This window comes from Haematobia irritans, chromosome 1, assembly GCF_050003625.1.
Source record: "Haematobia irritans isolate KBUSLIRL chromosome 1, ASM5000362v1, whole genome shotgun sequence".
NCBI lineage: Eukaryota > Metazoa > Arthropoda > Insecta > Diptera > Muscidae > Haematobia > Haematobia irritans.
The window spans coordinates 1492002-1510800 of NC_134397.1; the positions used below are offsets into that span (position 1 = coordinate 1492002).

Below are 18799 nucleotides of genomic sequence, written 5' to 3' on the forward strand. Positions count from 1 at the left end.
TGTTATTTTGTCAAATAAATAATTATTATAATTTTTAATGGACTCTAACGCTTGTCGGAAACGTTTGACCTCATATATTTTCAAAAATTCAAAATTTTTTCAGATTGGATTTAGCATTTTTTTCGGCAAAATTTAAATGATTTGTACCATTATATGAATTCTTACTCTGTTTTTAACTTATTTGAAACAAAAAAACTTAAAATTACCCATTAAAAGTATGGAAAAACCAAGTTATAAAAAATTGAATTAAAAGAACTTCCTGGGTAGTTAAAATAAAGAACATCATTGGGAGTGCATCTTCTGGAAGTTCTTTTAAAGTTGTGCCTTTGGAAGAACTTCCATATTTTTTTGCTGTGTAACCAATCATAATGTGATCAAATTTTTACTTATTTTTGTGATAACGGCGTGATGCTACACTCAAAACAAAGTTTACTTGGATTCAAAGGTTTTGACCTTCCTTTAAGGATTTTGGTATAGATTCCGAGCCAAAGATGCGGGTTCTTTAAAATAAGAAACATTTTTTGCGACCTATCTGGCTTTAAATCTAGGATCTATAAAATTAAAATTAGGATGCAGATCTCAGTTATCGAATTTTCTTTCTATTTTTCCGGTATATTAATAAAACTATTCACGTACAAACAAATGTCAGTTTAAAAATCCAAATTATGACGGATACTTCGAAGTAAAAAATATTTTCTTAATTCCAATAAAACTTTAAACCAAAGATGCTAAATCCTCAAAATAAGTCTTAGCCTATATTTGAAGCGATTTTATCTTAAATGTAAAATCGCTACATTTAATGAAAACAATTTTTGAAGCAAAGATTATAAACTTTCTTTTAATAAAAATTTCATATTTTTAAAGAAATTTGTCCTTAATAGTGTGTAAATTGCGCATCCTAAAATTGAGGTTGCGTAATCCTTAATATCACGTAAATTTTATTTCAGTGTAGTGTTTGTAATACTGTTTAGTTAAAAATTTCTAAAAATATTTAAAATTTACTAAAATTAACCAAAAGTTTTCTTCCTGATGGGTTCACTGTTTTTTTTCAGTGTTTAAAACGTCCAGCCGTAATAATAGCACATAGATAAATAAATAAATTGAAATACGCACCCGGAGAAGTTAAGTGAACAAGTGGCCTGCTTATATAATTTTTCTTCATGTTTTTAATTTAAAGTTTAATTTTTTTCTATTGGTTGGGTTTAAAAGTTGTTCAAATGCCCTTAGAGCCATACAAAGTTCACGAAGGACACAATTTAGGTAAAATTTACATATTTTAGAGACTTATGGATTATTTTGTGAAAAAAATCGCATTTAGCAAAATTGTGTAGAGCATTTTTTCTTATTTTGATTGCCTGAAATTGGAAATCTAGAAGTATTTTAGGATCATAAAGAGGTGTGCCGAAAATGGCGTGTATTAGGTCATGTTTTGGTATATCCCCAATATAGACCGATCTCCCGATTTTATTTCTTGGGATTCTAGAAACCGTAGTTTTTATCCAATTGGCATGAAATTCGAAATCTAGAATTATTTTGGGACCATAAAGAGGTATGCCGAAAACGGTGAGTATCGGTCAATGTTTTAGTATAGCCCCCATAAGAACGATCTCCCGATTTAACTCCTTGGGTTTCTAGAAACCGTAGTTTTTATCCGATTTGCCTGAAATTGTAAATATTCTGGTATTTTAGGCTCACAAAAACGTGTATCGGATTAAGTTTTTATCGGTCCATTTGGTAATGCCTCCATATAGACCGATTTCACTTCTTGAGGGTATAGAAGGCGCACCGATCATGAAAATTGCTTGAAACTCAATGTAAAATGTCCATATTTTACTTCTCGGGTGAAAATCTACAGATTTAAGATTTGAAATCAAGGCGTTATTTTATAATTTTCTGGCCCTCTTACAAGAGATATTAACGATTCCTCTAAAACTCAAACAAAAATGGTTCTTATAAATCCAAAATCTGATATATTCTACATAGGTAAAATATTTAAATTTATCTTCGGGAAGTGTACTGGTTGAACTGCTCTGCTTGATCTATCCTCAAACCCCCCTGAAATTTCAAAGGAAACCCTAATATTTGATTCATGGTAGTGGTTATTTAAGATTCTGCCTGGCCGAACTTACGGCCGTATGTAATTGTTTTTTTTCTTCAAATTTATATGGGTTATTTGTTGTGTTAAAACGACATAGCTGTATTAGATTTCTATCCGCCAGGTTTTGTGCACTTTTTCTTATTTATGATGGATACACAATGTCGAAGTCATCTGCCTTTTTAATACAAGAACAAATGATATTTTCGAATCTTGACAAAAATTCCAATATTCATGAGTGGCCTATGTGTATATATTCCACTAGCCAACATTAATAGTCCTTTCCCATAAACATTCTTCTTGGTAATGTTGGCCATACTATTAGGTCTCCTTGTGCCTTCCTTTAAATGGTAAAATGTTTCCGTGGCAATAAATGTGAATGGCCATGAAATATGTTTTCAACTGTAACATGGCCAGGAGAAGAATTGGCCGATTAAAAAAAAAAGAAAAAAAAAAAACAAAATAACAAGCGTTCACATATGCAATTGTGCATAAATAATTTATTGCTTTTCCACATTCCACACAATTCGGCGAAAATGAAAAGAAAACGCCAACACATACCAGTGAAGAAAGAGAAAACCAGTGGGGGGAACTCATACAAGTTTCGATTGAATGAAATACACGCAGTAGCATTTAAATTCATTATCCCCTAGGAAGAATGGTAGAATGAATGAAAAAAAAAAACAACGAAATCAATGGTAAATGGCCTGAAAAATACGATAAGGAGGGAAATCAAATCGTTTATCCAACTGAGGAACTGGTTGGTGGGGTGGTGGTTTAATGAAAAAACATGTGAGCCAATTAATGCATGGGATGTTGGCTTTTTTCTTATTGCGAGTTCATAAAATTAATTTATAACATTTTCCAATTTTCTTGGCCTAGTGTCCAAACATTGATGTAACATATTACATGAAAGTACCTTGAGGAATTTTTTTTTGAATACATTTATAAACACAGTTGTATATATAAATCGCCAGCATCCCTTGAAGGATTAGGGGTAATTCTATTTTATATAGCAAAAAGTATATCTCAATTTAATTTTAGTTTTATTGGTAGGAAGTAGTTCTTATAGCCGATTTAAAATACAGCAGTATTAGGTAATAAAACGACCACTTAGTTTGAGATATCAGTAAGAGAATGGAATTTCAATTTTTGAGTCTTTCACAATCTTTCATAAATCGAAAAATCGTGGCTTGTTAAAACTAAGAACCATTTCTAAAGATGTTGTGTAAGGCTGACTTTCTCAGAAATGTGGCTAGCATTATTGCACTGAGAAAATTATTGTCGTGAAGTCAAAGATTTCATGTATTTAAAATAGGAATGGAAATTTTTCTTAGCATAGAAGACGCATTTCTCTAATATAAAGTTTATTTCTTTGTTCAAAAGTCGATAAACTTTTCAATGAAGTCGTATTGTCCTTATAATTAAGTGATTTCACTTAAAAATGGATATCATAATATGAAAGAAAAAATGTTTTGGCTAATAATTCAGAAAAACTTTAATAATTCAGAAAAATTCTTTAAATTTAATGACATTGCCTTTAAATTTGTTGCATTTTTGCATCTCGACTACAAAGCAAAAAACCGTTCAAGTATAAGACATGTTTTCAACACTTTATTTTAAAGATGTTTTTTACTTGAAACATAGCATAAGTGCTACTGGAAGTCATGTCTTAAATTGGGAAAATAAAGTTGTCGTTAACTCGTTTTAAAAGGACTTTGATAGCATATGAAGAATCTGAATATCTGAAAAAGCGAAAAATTAAAATTTGCTTTCAAGAAGCAAGTACACAAAACCCAAATTTAAAAGAAAATTGTGTCTTAAAAGTATCCTTACTTGTATTCTCCGCTTCTTTGGCTCGAAATCAATACCAACATTTTTAAAGTAAAGACAAAATCTTTGGAACCGGGCATGCTTTTTTTCAGTGTGGGGAGTCCAATTAGAAAAGATTTAAATGTACAACAGATATGAATTTGTCATGACATCACGCTTTTAATTTTAGGCACCCAAACTATTTAATCACCTTACGATTTTAAGAACATTCAGAAAAATTTTGACTTTATGTACTTGATTATGCAGCGTAATTTTTAGGTCACGCAATGTTCACAATATTAAGGAATGGTTTCTTTAAATTAAAGACATTCTAACTAAAGGAAGGTTCACAATCTTTGTTTTAAGGATTGTTTTCTTTAAGTTTAGGACACAACTCTTTGAAATTTGTGTCCCTATGTTGTAGTCGTATGTTTTAAAGTAAAGCAAATTTTCTTTAAAGCACATAAAAACATTTCTTATTTAAGTAAATCATTTTAAAATTAACTGACATATTGGATCTTTGTATTTAAGGATTTTGCTGGATCTTTGGTTTAAAAATTTGTTTGAAAACAGGAAAACCTGCTTTGTAATTTTATTTGTAAATAATTACCTTTGTTGATATATCGCAAACAGAGAACGATCCTAATTATAAATTTATAGACAATGGATTAAAACTAGATAGCTCCCTAAAACTTGTTTTGGCTTTAAAGAAGTAGTATCTCTGACTCGAGTTCAATACCAACTCTTAAAGTTTTTTTTTTGATTGCATAAATGGTGCTGTTCGATTCTATGTTAAGCCCATTGACAAAAAACTTCATTCTTATAGCCGAGTCTGGACGGCATTTCACATTACAGTGAGATCTAGAGAAGCTTCGATGCTCTCAGAAATGACGACATACGTCTTTAGGTATGCTGACCACTGCACCATTTTTAATTTAACTTTGATATTTATATTGAAATTGAATAATGAAAATTCGAGTAAAGAGATCTAGATTCTAATTTTAATTTTATAGAGTCTAGGTTTAAAACATGTTAGCTCCCTAAAGAGGGTCTTTATTTTAAACAAGCCAAGGGAATGGCCAAATCTTTGGATCAAACTTGTTTTCAAGCCCATGTATGTTACATGCCTACTTTTTCAATCTCACGATTGTAAGAATACCCAAAAGTTTAAAAACTCGCACGCCTTTTTTGTGTGTCACAATAATTTTCTCAAGTCTGCAGATTTGTCATCAAAAACCAAGATAAATTTCTTGAAGCTCCTCCTGACTCCTCCCTAATTTTAATGAAATTTTTCTTGCGTGTAGTATATAATATACCCTATCATATCCGGCAACGCCTAACGATAACCCTGTTTCACGTTGTAGCAAATGCGTTTCTCTCTCCATCACTAATGTCAAAGTCGCTTAAGGACTTTAACACTGTGCTCTAGCAAATGTGACACTTTCATCCCAAAAATGTGTGTGTTTTCGATTCGGCCCAATGCTACAGTGTTTACTATTTTGTAGTTTATACCTAGAAATCCATTAGCTGAGATCCTTTTATGTAAAATCAATCTCCTCTGTTGCCTCCGCATTCATAATTACTTGGCACAAATAACCGCTTCATCACAAATGGCTCCGACAATGGATGTGGCTGCGGCTGTGTGGCTGTTGATTTGATGAAATGTCCGTGGCCTTGTTCAACCGCAAGGCCCAACCACAGAAAGGGAGGCATGCGAAATCAAACACGCTAGCACATCCATAATTTATGGCCATTCAAATCGATGGCGGTCACCGCCGACTTAAACTTCATTTAGAACTGTCATAAATTCTACCAAAAGCATAAAACACAACACATTACATGACCATGGAAACCGCGTCGACATGGGAGATTATTTATCGAACGATTTACGATGAGTGATGGGGTATTTTAGCTACTCATTCCCTTATTCCTCTAAAATATTGGCCGGTTTCAATGTGGGGGAAATTTCAGCGAGGAAGAGAGAGAGAGAGAGATGCACATTTGAGCATAACATACCCTTTTAGTAGAAGAAAGGCTGCATTGTTCAAGGGACAATTCTTAGAAAGGATGTCAAAGGATTTCATCATTATATATGTATGTGTGTTATGTTCGTGTGTGTATGGGTGTGGGCTTACTACGATAATGATTTGAAAGCCTTTTTGCCTCAAACCTTCCTTAATTGATTTTTAGGAGTTTTCATTTATTACCTAATATGTCAATCTCTTCTAAGGAATCGAATTAGCACCTCCAGAGAGAGAGAGAGAGAGAGAGAGAGTGAGAGGGAAAAGTGTGACATTATTGCCCGAGGGTTTTGTATCGGAGCCATATAGTTTCAATATCCTAGCAAGTAGGTTACACAATGGTTTACGGCTTGCTTTGGGTGGGTGGGAGCACAACATAAATTTAGTTTAATGTGATAATATCGTATAATTTTGTGGACAGTCCACCATGTCCACTTGCGGCTTGCAAAAGGTGGATTATTGAAGCATTTGTGCGAGTGTGTGTATATGTGTAGAAATGACTTTAAAATGTCGTCCTCTTCCAAAATGCCTGCATTTGCATTTACGTGTCCAGTGAATTTTATAGGCTACGTGATTTGGCATGCTGGCTCTTTCGGTTGATTGATTGTGGCACAAATGCCAATATTTTGCATCATTACGGTGCCCAAATCACTTTCAGAAAGAACCTCGCTATCTATCATCTGGCAGGAGGATTGCTTTCATGGCAATAAAATGAAATTTAATTTTCCATAACGTAATTTTGGATTTAAGTGTGACATTTGTGCAAATGTATGGGGATGGGGTAGTAGTCCATAAATTCAATATAAAAATTGGTTCCCGAAGTCAAACCACATATCAAAATGCCATTTAAAAAGCCATATAATAACTGATATACGCCACATTAATCCTTTGTGAATAGTTTTTCTTTTCTTTATTAAATAACAAGCTAAGAAAATTTAAAGGTAAACGGGGGTGAAGCGGACTATAATTTGTCTTTGGCTATGTTCAAATCTATTGATTCAAGCCGGTTGGAAAAAATTATTATTAAAAATTATTTTGAGGATTTTGCATCATTGGTTGGAAGTTTTTTTTTTGTTTGTTAATTAAGAGCACATTTTTTCTTCGAAATATCTGTTATGACTTGGATTTTTAATCTGACATTAATCTGTACGTGCATACTTGTATCCTAATTTTAATCATATGCTGTCTAGATCTAAAGCTATATATTTCCCAAATATGTCTTTATTTTAAAGAAGCAGCATCCTTGGCTTGGAATCAATACCAAAATCCTATAGAAAAGGCCGAATTTTTTTTTGGATTGGACGGAAGGATATCACAAGATCTACTGAAAACTCAAAATAGATTGTTTTATATAACTGTGAACCTCTGACGGTTTCTTATAGACCTTACAAGCAGCGATTGCCACGGTAGATTCCATAGTGAGCCGAGTCAGAGGCATAATTTGCATAAAAAATAAAAAAAAAAATATTTGAAGATAACAATTAAGTCAAGATTTATTTACTATGATACAGATGTCATTTATTTTTCGTTTAGGCCGATAGCTTCTTGATGCTAGTGCCCGTATAAATAAGTTTAGTATAATTTGAGATTATAATAAATTAAGTAATAAATAAATAAATAAAATTCATATTCATTCCCTGCACTTAAAAAAAGTTTACTTAGATTCAAAGATTTTGACCTTCCCTTAAGGATTTTGGTATTGATTCTGAGCCAAAGATGCGGCTTCTTTAAAATAAAGAAATTTTTTAGCGACCTATCTAGGATCAATAAAATTGAAAGTAGGATACAGATCTCATTTATCAAATTTTCATTCCGTTTTGGCGGTTTATTAATAAAGGTACTCAGTACAAACAAATGCCAGTTCAAAAATCCAAATTATAACGGATACCTCATAGTAAAAAATTTTTTCTTAATTCCAAAAAAAAAAACTTTAAACCAAAGACGCTAAATCCTCAAAATAAGTCTTAGTCTATATTTGAAGCGTTTTTATCTTAAATCTAAAGTTTCAATATTTCACTTACTTTAAGGACAATTTCTTTAAATCAAAAATACGTTTCTTTACTTTAAGGAAAATTAGTCTTAGCACAAAGACATGCAACTTTAACGGAGGGATGCAAATTTACATACTTTGTGTCCTAAATTTAATGAAAAGAATTTTTGAAGCAATGATTATAAACTTTATTTTAATTAAAATTTCATTATTTTAAAGAAATGTGTCTTTAATATTTTGTAAATTTCGCATCCTAAAATTTAGGTTGCGTTATCTTTAATATCACGTAAATGCTTTTTTCAATGTGCGTGTGGGAAACATGGATATGGGAAAAATTGTGGGATAATATTTCGAAATAAACCATATTCCATATATGTGGTCTTCGGTAGAAGAGTGCAAAAGTCATTCATAACGAATGAACCGGATTCGATTCTCGGTATTGACAAAAATATAACAAAAATAAATTACGTGAATTACTAGGTTTGTCAGTTGTTCGGATGCCGCCTGAAACATTTGCGTAAGGGGAAATGCAAAACTTTCCTAATACAAAAAAAAAAAAAAAAAAACAAGTAAGGAAAGTCTAAAGTCGGGCGGGGCCGACTATATTATACCCTGCACCACTTTGTAGATCTAAATTTTCGATACCATATCACATCCGTCAAATGTGTTGGGGGCTATATATAAAGGTTTGTCCCAAATACATACATTTAAATATCACACGATCTGGACAGAATTTGATAGACTTCTACAAAATCTATAGACTCAAAATTTAAGTTGGGTAATGCACTAGGGTGGAACACAATTTTAGTAAAAAATATGGGAAACATTTAAATCTGAAGCAATTTTAAGGAAACTTCGCAAAAGTTTATTTATGATTTATCGCTCGATATATATGTATTAGAAGTTTAGGAAAATTAGAGTGATTTTTACAACTTTTCGACTAAGCAGTGGCGATTTTACAAGGAAAATGTTGTTATTTTAACCATTTTTGTCGAAATCAGAAAAACCTATATATGGGAGCTATATCTAAATCTGAACCGATTTCAACCAAATTTGGCACGCATAGCTACACTGCTAACTCTACTCCCTGTGCAAAATTTCAACTAAATCGGAGCAAAACATAGGCCTCTGTGGTCATATGAGTGTAAATCGGGCGAAAGCTATATCTAAATATGAACCGATTTCAACCAAATTTAACACGCATAGCTACAATGCTAATTCTACACCCTGTGCAAAATTTCAACTTAATCAGAGTTAAAAATCGGCCTCTGTGGTCATATGAGTGTAACTCGGCCGAAAGCTATATATGGGAGCTATATCGAAATCTGAACCGATTTCAACCAAATTTGGCACGCATAGCTACAATGCTAATTCTACTCCCTGTGCAAAATTTCAACCAAATTGGGGTAAAACTCTGGCTTCTGGGACCGTATTAGTCCATATCGGACGAAAGATATATATGGGAGCTATATCTAAATCTGAACCGATTTCAATAAAATTTGACACACTTGACTATAGTACTAATTGTTCTTCTTGTGCAAATTTTTAAGCAAATTAGGGTAAAACTCTGGCTTCTGGGGCCATATAAGTCCATATCGGGTGAAATATATATATATATATATGGGAGCTATATCTAAATCTGAACCGATTTCTTCCAAAATCAATAGGGATCTATTCTGAGCCAAAGCACATACTTGTGCCAAATTTGAAGTCGATTGGACTAAAACTGCGACCTAGACTTTGATTACAAAAATGTGTTCACGGACAGACGGACATCGCTATATCGACTCAAGAGCCCACCCTGAGCATTTTTGCCAAAGACACCATGTGTCTATCTCGTCTCCTTCTGGGTGTTGGAAACATATGCACTAACTTATAATACCCTGTTCCACAGTGTGGAACAGGGTATAAAAACTTTAGAATATATGCAGCGCCTCCAGTGGAGAATAATGACGAAACTCAAACAAAATCTGGACAACATAAGCGTGAAAGGCGCTTTCATGATGATTGATTCCATTGAAGCCGTATCGAAATCAACATAAAACTACCTCATCTTCTCCAAGCTTCAATAGCATATATATGAAGATTATTTGTAATTAATTCAAACATACAAGACATCAGTTAACTTAACGGTAAGATAATTTAAAGGACGCATTGGTCTAACGTCCAAGACATTCGACTTTAGCTGGAGGACGATTATCTTAATTTCAAAACAAAACATTTTGAAGCAGAATTTATAATTCTTCTTTTAATTAAGTCTTTACTCTCTGATTAATAGCTTTCCAGCGCATCTATGCTATCACCATTGCATCATAGTATTAAATCTTCTACTGTTTCAACAGTGTACAACTATGACATGATGAACATGACGTTTGATGAATTTGGTTCATGGTTCTATTGGCCAATGGCATTCATTTGTTGAATGCTCTACGCTTTATCTTAACGATGACAGATATGATTTATGACAGATGATGAAGTGTTATTAGGAAAACTTTTTGCTACTTGTGTGTTCATAATTAATGAGTGTTTGTTTGTTAAGTCTTTCTTTGGGTGTATCATTATTTACGGGCCATTTGGATGGGATAGTTAAGAGCAAATAGACAAATGAGTGTTCGCATTGTACGGTTGACTGAATAGATTGATATTTGATGGCCCAAATATGTGTGTGTGTATGGAGGATATATATTGGATGATTGGAATTTATTTTGATGGTGTTGTTTTACTTACCACATCTATTAATTGTGACAAACGTAAACCCATTTTGACCGTTAGACGATCGGAATTATTGCCCACAGGCCTTATCAAACGATTGTAGTTACTTAAGAGGTCGTCGTATAAACGTTTTGCATCTGGGTTGGCCAGGCCGCCGGTAGCAAAATGTAACGCTATGAACACAGCTGCAAACAGCACGCTCCCCATCTTAGGCCAGGTCCACCCCTGAAATTGCAATGAAATAAAACAACAAATTATTTACATAATAATGGAATATAGATATATGTATACAGACAAAAATCCCAATACAGCACGAATGTGTTAACTTCATATTTTAATTCTACAAAGGACTTGTCACATGCATTTTTCTTCCCTTATTTATTTAATAATAACGAAATAAATCCTATGTGAAATCCTTGATGCAAACACACATAAACCGATAGTATAGCACTTCAATATATCACCATACGTTCTTATATCCCTTAAATAGCCGTCCATCATTAAATGCAAGAAGATATTATATTGGAAGTGCAGTAGCAGATATCATATCCTTCATTGACCAGCCAATCGAATGGAAGCACCAAACCACTTCACCGCAATTTGCCAAGCAACACTTCATGGCTATTGAGGCAATAACCATGAGGAAGAAGCTCTCCAACTCCAAGACAATCACTGGCAGTAATAATATTAAAGTTTACGACGACCACACGATACATGGGACAGTATGGACGACCAAGAATAGTTGCAAAAGTGGCTATATCGATGGGGATGAGCATGATATTGGGTGTCAGGGACAGTGGAGGTATTAATGCAATGCAGAATTCCCTTCATTCATGGCATTAAGTAATAATAGACGACATTTGTTTTGGGGGGACGGTTGGGGGTTTATGTATTGGATTATTAAGGATTTATTGAGAGAGTAGCTTATTGATATTTGCATAATGCAAATTTCATCAAATCTGGCAAGAGGACCAATGCAGTAAAAATCTCCATTCCTACATGAATTTCAAGCTTAGGGTTTATTCTTGACTTGACTTCGGTCGAGAAAATGATTTCAATCATTTTATCTTCAAATGCTGATAATAATTAATTGTTTCACATATTCCTATACACACAGTATTCGTTAATGTATGCAATTTTATTCTTATATATGAAGTGGACATGTGATTTTGTTAGTATTTGTCATTTGAAGCAGGCTCAAACAATAAAGCAATACTTTGCTCAAAGCTTCTTCCATCTTCAATAATTCGGAGATCAGATTGAAAAATCTGCAATCTGTGCAGATTTGGGTGTAAGAAAAATATGTTTGCTATGGAAATTTCGTTTGGTTTATTAATTTTAAAATTGGCAAAATTAAATAGTAAGCAATTTACTTTTACAATACGAACAAAATCTTCATGTATTTAAAACAACTTTTACTATTCTGGGCTATATATACGATGTGGAACATTTTGCATATTAAAAGAAGTAAATTTCGGAAGCCACAGTCAACCTTAGATAAATCCTATAATAACTCTGAATACTTCTTCCTCTAAAGTTTTACCATAACACTGTAGGCCATGCAGAATTGGCGAAAAAAAGAGCACTGACCTTCGATAAGAAATTAGCGTGGAACTGTACCTGATGTAAGAAAATAACTTCTCCACTTCACCCTGAGATGGAATATGATCACCTTCTGGAGCAAAATATTATTTTTGGACGATCAACATGTAACACTAAAGTTCTGCAGACAAAATTTTAAGACCCGCCTATACACGCAAAGAAAAAAACGTTTGGAAAACGTGTACCGAAAACGTTTTTCTTTTGTTAGAGTTTTTTGAATTGGTTCGAAAATTTTAAACTTTTATCACCAAAAAAAATCGTTTGTTACAAAATTTTTATTTTTTCAATAAAAAAAGTTAGTTTTGAATCAACAACACAGTTCATTTCGTTTATATCAAACACTGTTCTTTTCTGACTTTAGGTCTTTAATAAGACACATTTTACAGTTCAAAATTTAATATACTACAATGTAATGTTGAACATTTTTTCGGAATCTTCCGAACATATTTGGAATATATGTAACAAAAAAAAAACAAAAAACACTTTGGTCGAAGCAGGGATCGAACCCACGACCCTTGGCATGCAAGTCGGATGTAGCATCCACTGCTCCACGGTGCCAAACTAAATGTTTGTTTCTGTTAAATAAACTTTGTTTATCGGTTCGTGGGCGCCGCAAGCTATGCTATATAAATATAACTTATATGGATATTTATCTATTGATGACCATAACAGGTACATAGCTCAGTGGTTAGTGTGTTGGCTTACAAAGTGCATGGTCCGCGGTTCAATTCTCCGTCCAGGCGAAAGGTAAAAAAATTTTAAAAATTTATAAAATCGTATAATTTCTTCTACATTGTTGGTATTACAAGAAAAGGTGTTAAGAACTAAAAAATCTCGTGGATGTGAGAAAGATGTGAGGGAAAATGCAATTAGCAAGAAAACAATGTTTTTTTTTTGAGTTTGTCTTTATGAAATTGTTTTTACATCCTGGAAAAGAATAAACGTTTATCACAAAAAGTATATACTTTTCTTCCAAATACACTTCCTTACAGCGAAAAGCAAATGAGAAACGAACTTTGTTTGTCTAAAATTTCGTTTGGGAGGAAAGAATTATTTTTTTGCGTGTATATATAAACCATTTGAGGACGAGTATATGGAAAAAATGTAACGAATTTTAGGTACCCAAAAATAAAATAGAGGGAACAGGTCTGTGTTAAAAATCGATTTATGAAACGATGACAATTGGTTATGGCAGATTCTGAATTTCAAGCAACGAAGGAACTTCATTAACTTTATGTGAGAGATATATATAAAATTACGAAAAAAAACTAAATTTGTGATGATGCTTATACCCTACTATAACCGTACTAAAAAAATGCTAATTGGGACCTTTGAGACACAATATAGTTCATTCATAGGGTATGCAAATCGTGTAGAAATATAGAAAATATCGCCAAAAGCAAATATTGTGAGAAGGGCGAACGGTCCTTGCTTCCTCCGTCATCCGTTTCGAGGCATGCTTTCAAAGTCAAAGTTGCTCTTTCCGAAATTCGAAATTTTTATGCAGTGAGGCTCTTCTCCATATGTAATGCATAAGTCCCCAGCGGCTTCACATACTTTTTGTCCTCGATAATCACAATGCGCCTTCTCATTTTGAATAAGCTAATCCAGGAGATCAATGCATAAGGGACCTGCACAAACAATGTAATGGTATAGCTAATCTGTGCACTTTATCCGTCATTCTTAGTTTCAGTACGATAGCTTCCCAGCAAAAAAAGCGTCGCCAAAAAAGTAATGAAAATGTTCTTTTTGGATCCGGAAGTGGTGCAAAATTGACGCAGAAGCGATGAATTTAACATGGGCTTGTCAAAGGACGCAAGTCCTTCATTTCAACAGCCGTTGCAACGAATTTGCATCACATCTTCTGGTGTGATCCGAATTCAATGTTGTGGATGTAAATTAAAAAATTCTGTGATATTTTGTCAAATAAATAATTTTTATAATTTTTTATAATTTTTAATGGATTTTAACGCTTGTCGGAAACGTTTGACCTCAAATATTTTCAAAAATTCACAATTTTTCAGATAGGATTTAGCATTTTTTCGACAAAATTTAAATGATTTGTACCATTTTATGAATTCTTACTCTGTTTTTAATCTAATTGAAACAAAAAAGTCAAAATTACCCATGAAAAGTATGAAAAGACCAAGTTATAAAAAATTGAATTAAAAGATCTTCCTGGGTAGTTAAAATAAAGAACATCATGGGGAGTGCATCCTCTGGAAGTGCTTTTAAAGTTGTGCCTTTGGAAGAACTTCCAAATTTTTTTGCTGGGTTTATAATAGAAAGCTTGAGCGGGATTACAACTACCACAAATTTCATAAAATATGTAAATAAAATATATAAATAATTCATATGACCAAACCTTTATTTTTTTACTTTTTTCCTTATTTCGTAATCGTGAACATCTCAAAATGTTATTCCCAAAAAATCATTTACGAGAAAAATGTCTAATAAAAAACTGACTGATACAAATACAAGTGCCTACGAAAGATAAGAAACATTCATGGACAACTTATAACTCTATCCCAGAATCTCTTTTCATTTTCGTGTAGTTTGACATGTACTCAAGTTACTTATGGTAGTCGTGCGTAGCCTACAAACATAAACTAATTTGGTCCATTTGGAATGCAAACCATGTCACAAAACATTGTCAAATGCAAGGTCACCAAATGAAGCTTTTGCAAAAGGAGTCCTTGGAGAATACTACGGAGTGTAAGTGTAATTCGCCAAAAACAATTAGTCAGAGGCTGCACGACAAAAACCAAAGTGAAATTCAAACTCACATCCCCCCTCATAGAATCGTAAAGGAATGTTAAAAGGTATTCTTTCATGGGGAAATCTCCTGACGACACCCCGTACAGTTGTAGTATTCGTTCGTACCTCATATTCGAATCGAATAACCAGTAGGCAGCAGAATAGCGGTAAATGCAAACCCTCTGCAGCAATGTAGATCGCGTATTCAACTTGCCACTCAAGCGTGTACTGCAGGACGCCTTAAGCCATGGATATCTCGAATTGCATACTGACTTGTCTATGAAGTACTCGCATATGTGGCATTAGCTAACTGCTGTGGGGGGAATGGGAGATGTCAGAAGCGTAAAGCAGCCATCCGGAAGATTTGTACACAAAACACACTGTGGCACACTACAAATGAAGCAGATTTGGGTAACTAAGCTACACGTGACGCCAAAGTGAGAAAGTGTTACAAGTTCGCTTGTTTGCTTCCAGTCCAATGCGTGCCTTTAGAAATCTCTTTATACTGAACGACTTTATTAGATAAAGCCTTAGGTAGCTGATTCGAGGGTGACACAGAGAGAGACGGACGGACATACAGGCACTTTTGAGAAATATGGAATAAAATCTTGTGGATTCCTTGTTCTTCACAAAACGGAAGACATTGGCATCCGAGTGCCATGCTATTCATGTCTCTAAACTTGGTTTTTAATTTTCATAAAAGCTTCTCGAATGTCTGTGTGTACAGAGAAATTCCAAGAATGTTGAACGAACGTTGAAAAGTGTGAAATTTACATTCCAGTAGTTTTGCCATATAAGTGGTCATAATTGGTATATTTAAGAATGGCAGTAGATGCGAGACAGCAAGTGCAATGCAAAATGGTGACTAGAGGGGAATTACCACAAATTAAGCAGAATAGTTGACGTAAACATTTTAAAAGAAACCAAATGACAATGCAGTGATTGCATTTCTAGCTTTACCGAGAGATGAGAAACCACTGATGAATAATATTTTGCCATTGGAATCGAATCTATTAAAAAATGGCCATGAATCACTGGGATCAGACAAATCACGTTTGATGAATTTAAGTTTATCCGGAATTAGAGGTGAGCAAAACTTCTTGGATGCCAACATCTGGTAGTTTTGAATTATAATTTTGACATAATTTATTTGTAACTCCATATATTTGGCCCAGTAAATATCCATTTAATCCAATAGCAAAATAAGTCTCTATGTGACTTTGGTTTTATATAAGAATAAGCCTTTCCCCTCATACTAAGTTTTTTCCACTACCAAAAGTCGATAAAATGTTCAATGCAGGGATATCTTTAGATTAAGGGCTAATTCTGGTCAAATTGAGATCAATTTGTCCCGTAAAATCACAACAAAAACTTCAACATTATTGAAAAACTAATAAATTCAGATAAATCTAGTCGAAAAAATTGAAACTTAAAATATAATTCCATCTTAAATTTTTTCCTTTGTGCAATACATCGCTTCTTTGGTTCGGAATCAAAAACAACATTTGTAGCAAGTGCAAGTTTTTTCAGTGTATATTTCCTTGCCAAGTGGAACATTTGTTTTTTTTTTTTTTTTAATTCAGCGGCAAGTACTACAGGTTTTTCATACAAAATCACAAAAATGCGAATACAAATTTTGCTTAGCATAGAAGATGCATTTCTCTAAAATAAAGTTATTTTCCTTGTCCAAAAGTCGATAAACTTTTCAATGAAGTCATATTGTCCTTATAATTAAGTGATTTGACTTAAAAATGGGTATCTTAGCATGAAAGAAAATATTTGTAGGCTAAGGTCAACTTGATTTTAATAATTCAGAAAAATTCTTTAAATTTAATGAAAATGTCTTTAAATTTGTTGTCTTTTTGCATCTTGACTACAAAGCAAAAATCGTTCAAATATAGGACATGTTTTTCAAAACTTTATTTTAAAGAAGTTTTTTACTTTAAACATAGCATAATTTCTACTGGAAGTCGAGTCGTTTTTAAAGGACTTTGATAGCATATGAAGAAAAAAAGCTGAGAAAGCGAAAAATTAAAATCTGCTTCCTAGAAGCAAGTACACAAAACCTAAATTTAAAAGAGAATTGTGTCTTAAAAGTATCCTTATTTGTATTCTCCGCTTCTTTGGCTCGGAATCAATACCAAATTTTTTAAAGTAAAGACAAAATCTTTGGAACCGAGTATGCTTTTTTTTTTCAGTGTAAAGAGTTTTTTATTTCGGGCATATTTCTTTTGCGTGCAATATCAACTATCCTAGTTTCTATCCATTTAACTAACACTATCACCGACAATCCTAACAAAATTAATGTAAAATATCTCTTGCCATGGACAGAGTTGGTGCGCATCTTGAAATTTACCTTAAATCCACTTAAAATGGTACCACAAATGCAAGAGAATCCAGGAAATTAGCATGGCATTATGCATACTTTGCCAACCTGCATTTCGTATTTCAAGTTTTCTACGCTATCTCTGGCAAGTTGCGTTAGCCCAAAAGACTGACTTTTAAAGTGTTAAAGTTTTCCCGAAATTTACACTTTTGTTAAAAGCCTGCAGCATTTATGGCCCACCAGGAATGAGCATACCTTAATACTACATCTTCTTGTCATTCGAAACAAGAGTAAGAAGGACATTTGTCTGAGCCATGGACATTTGGCGTGGGAAATGGAGGAAGGTGGGAGACCAAACGGAAGAGGATTTATTCGCGTTTAAAAGCTTTGCCAAAGAACGTTTTGGACTTAATGTGCGGTGGCATAATTTAGCTTTATAGAACTTTTTCCCAAAACAAAGTTTCTTTGGAAAATAGGAACTTGGCCAGTTGTTTAGTTGGCCGAGAGAGGAGAAGGAAATATTTATGTGCATGAGCCCCAAAAGCATGTCAGTTTATTTATGCTATGGATTTCTTACAACTTTCAGTTGAACACAAATGTCTCCGCCTCTTAAATGCGGACATGGCAGAGCAGCACGTTTTTCTGGGCAGGAGAGGTTTTGTCAAGAAGATTATCATTTCACTTCACGAAAAGTGAAATAATGTTGCATTTAAAGTCCAAGCATACTTTAGCCCAGCAACTTATGTCCTCTTGTCATTCACTGTGGTTTCTGGGGCTGCATTTGCATTGGACATGGTTTCTCTGTTTTTGTTTGCGTTTGAAGTGCATCTGGAGCCATGAAGCCGACTCAGGCCATGCAGATCTCTTGTCTCAATTTCCTTCTCACATCCGCCCAGGACCCACTATGGCCGCATCATAATGAGGATATGCATGCATGCATTCACTCGAGCAGTCAGGCAATCAAGCACTCGTGAAACGTTGCAACATTTGTTAGCTCTTGGTTGGTTGGCTGGTACTTCCAGCCCGAATGCAGTGAGTGAACTCAATTACATGAAGGTCCCTGATAACCGGCTCATGTCTGGGTTGTTGTTGTACGGCCAAAGGAGGCATGGTATATGAATCCAGTAATTGTGTTCTCAAAATCCATGATTGCTAGCTGCATCTGAGCTTGCGGAGGGGAGGAGGCATTTATCCGAGGGTTACTTGGGTCTGGGGCAAATTAAAATGGTAACTTGCATAATTGCCGGTTGTGTTGAGCAAATGCGGAAATTAAATAACAAAGTTCACATTTGAGGAAACGCATGGCAGAGATTTATTTAATACTGGCAACATGGTGCTGGCCCATATGCTAGCCCATATATATATTTTTTAAAAGTTTTTTTTTCTTGGGAAAATTAAGGATGTTTTTTTGAAACAACTTAATGGTAGAATTGAAGCTACATTAATTACGTGAAAATGCCATGAAGGTTGGCCTATTTGAATTC

General features: G+C 33.9%; 1 protein-coding gene across 8 annotated transcripts in view; it reads right to left on the bottom strand.

Annotated features, from left to right (window-relative positions):
- Positions 1-15934, bottom strand: part of nAChRalpha1 (nicotinic acetylcholine receptor alpha1) — a 46376-nt gene extending 30442 nt beyond the window's left edge. For 7 of the 8 annotated variants that reach the window (XM_075288743.1, XM_075288739.1, XM_075288741.1 and 4 more), the window contains exon 1: positions 10646-10837. In XM_075288743.1, the coding sequence (XP_075144858.1) occupies positions 10646-10837 (192 nt within the window). Of the gene's footprint in view, positions 1-10645; positions 10838-15870 lie in introns of those variants that run through there. The other variant, XM_075288746.1, reaches the window with a different exon arrangement.
- Between the last annotated feature and the right edge of the window lie 2865 nt (positions 15935-18799).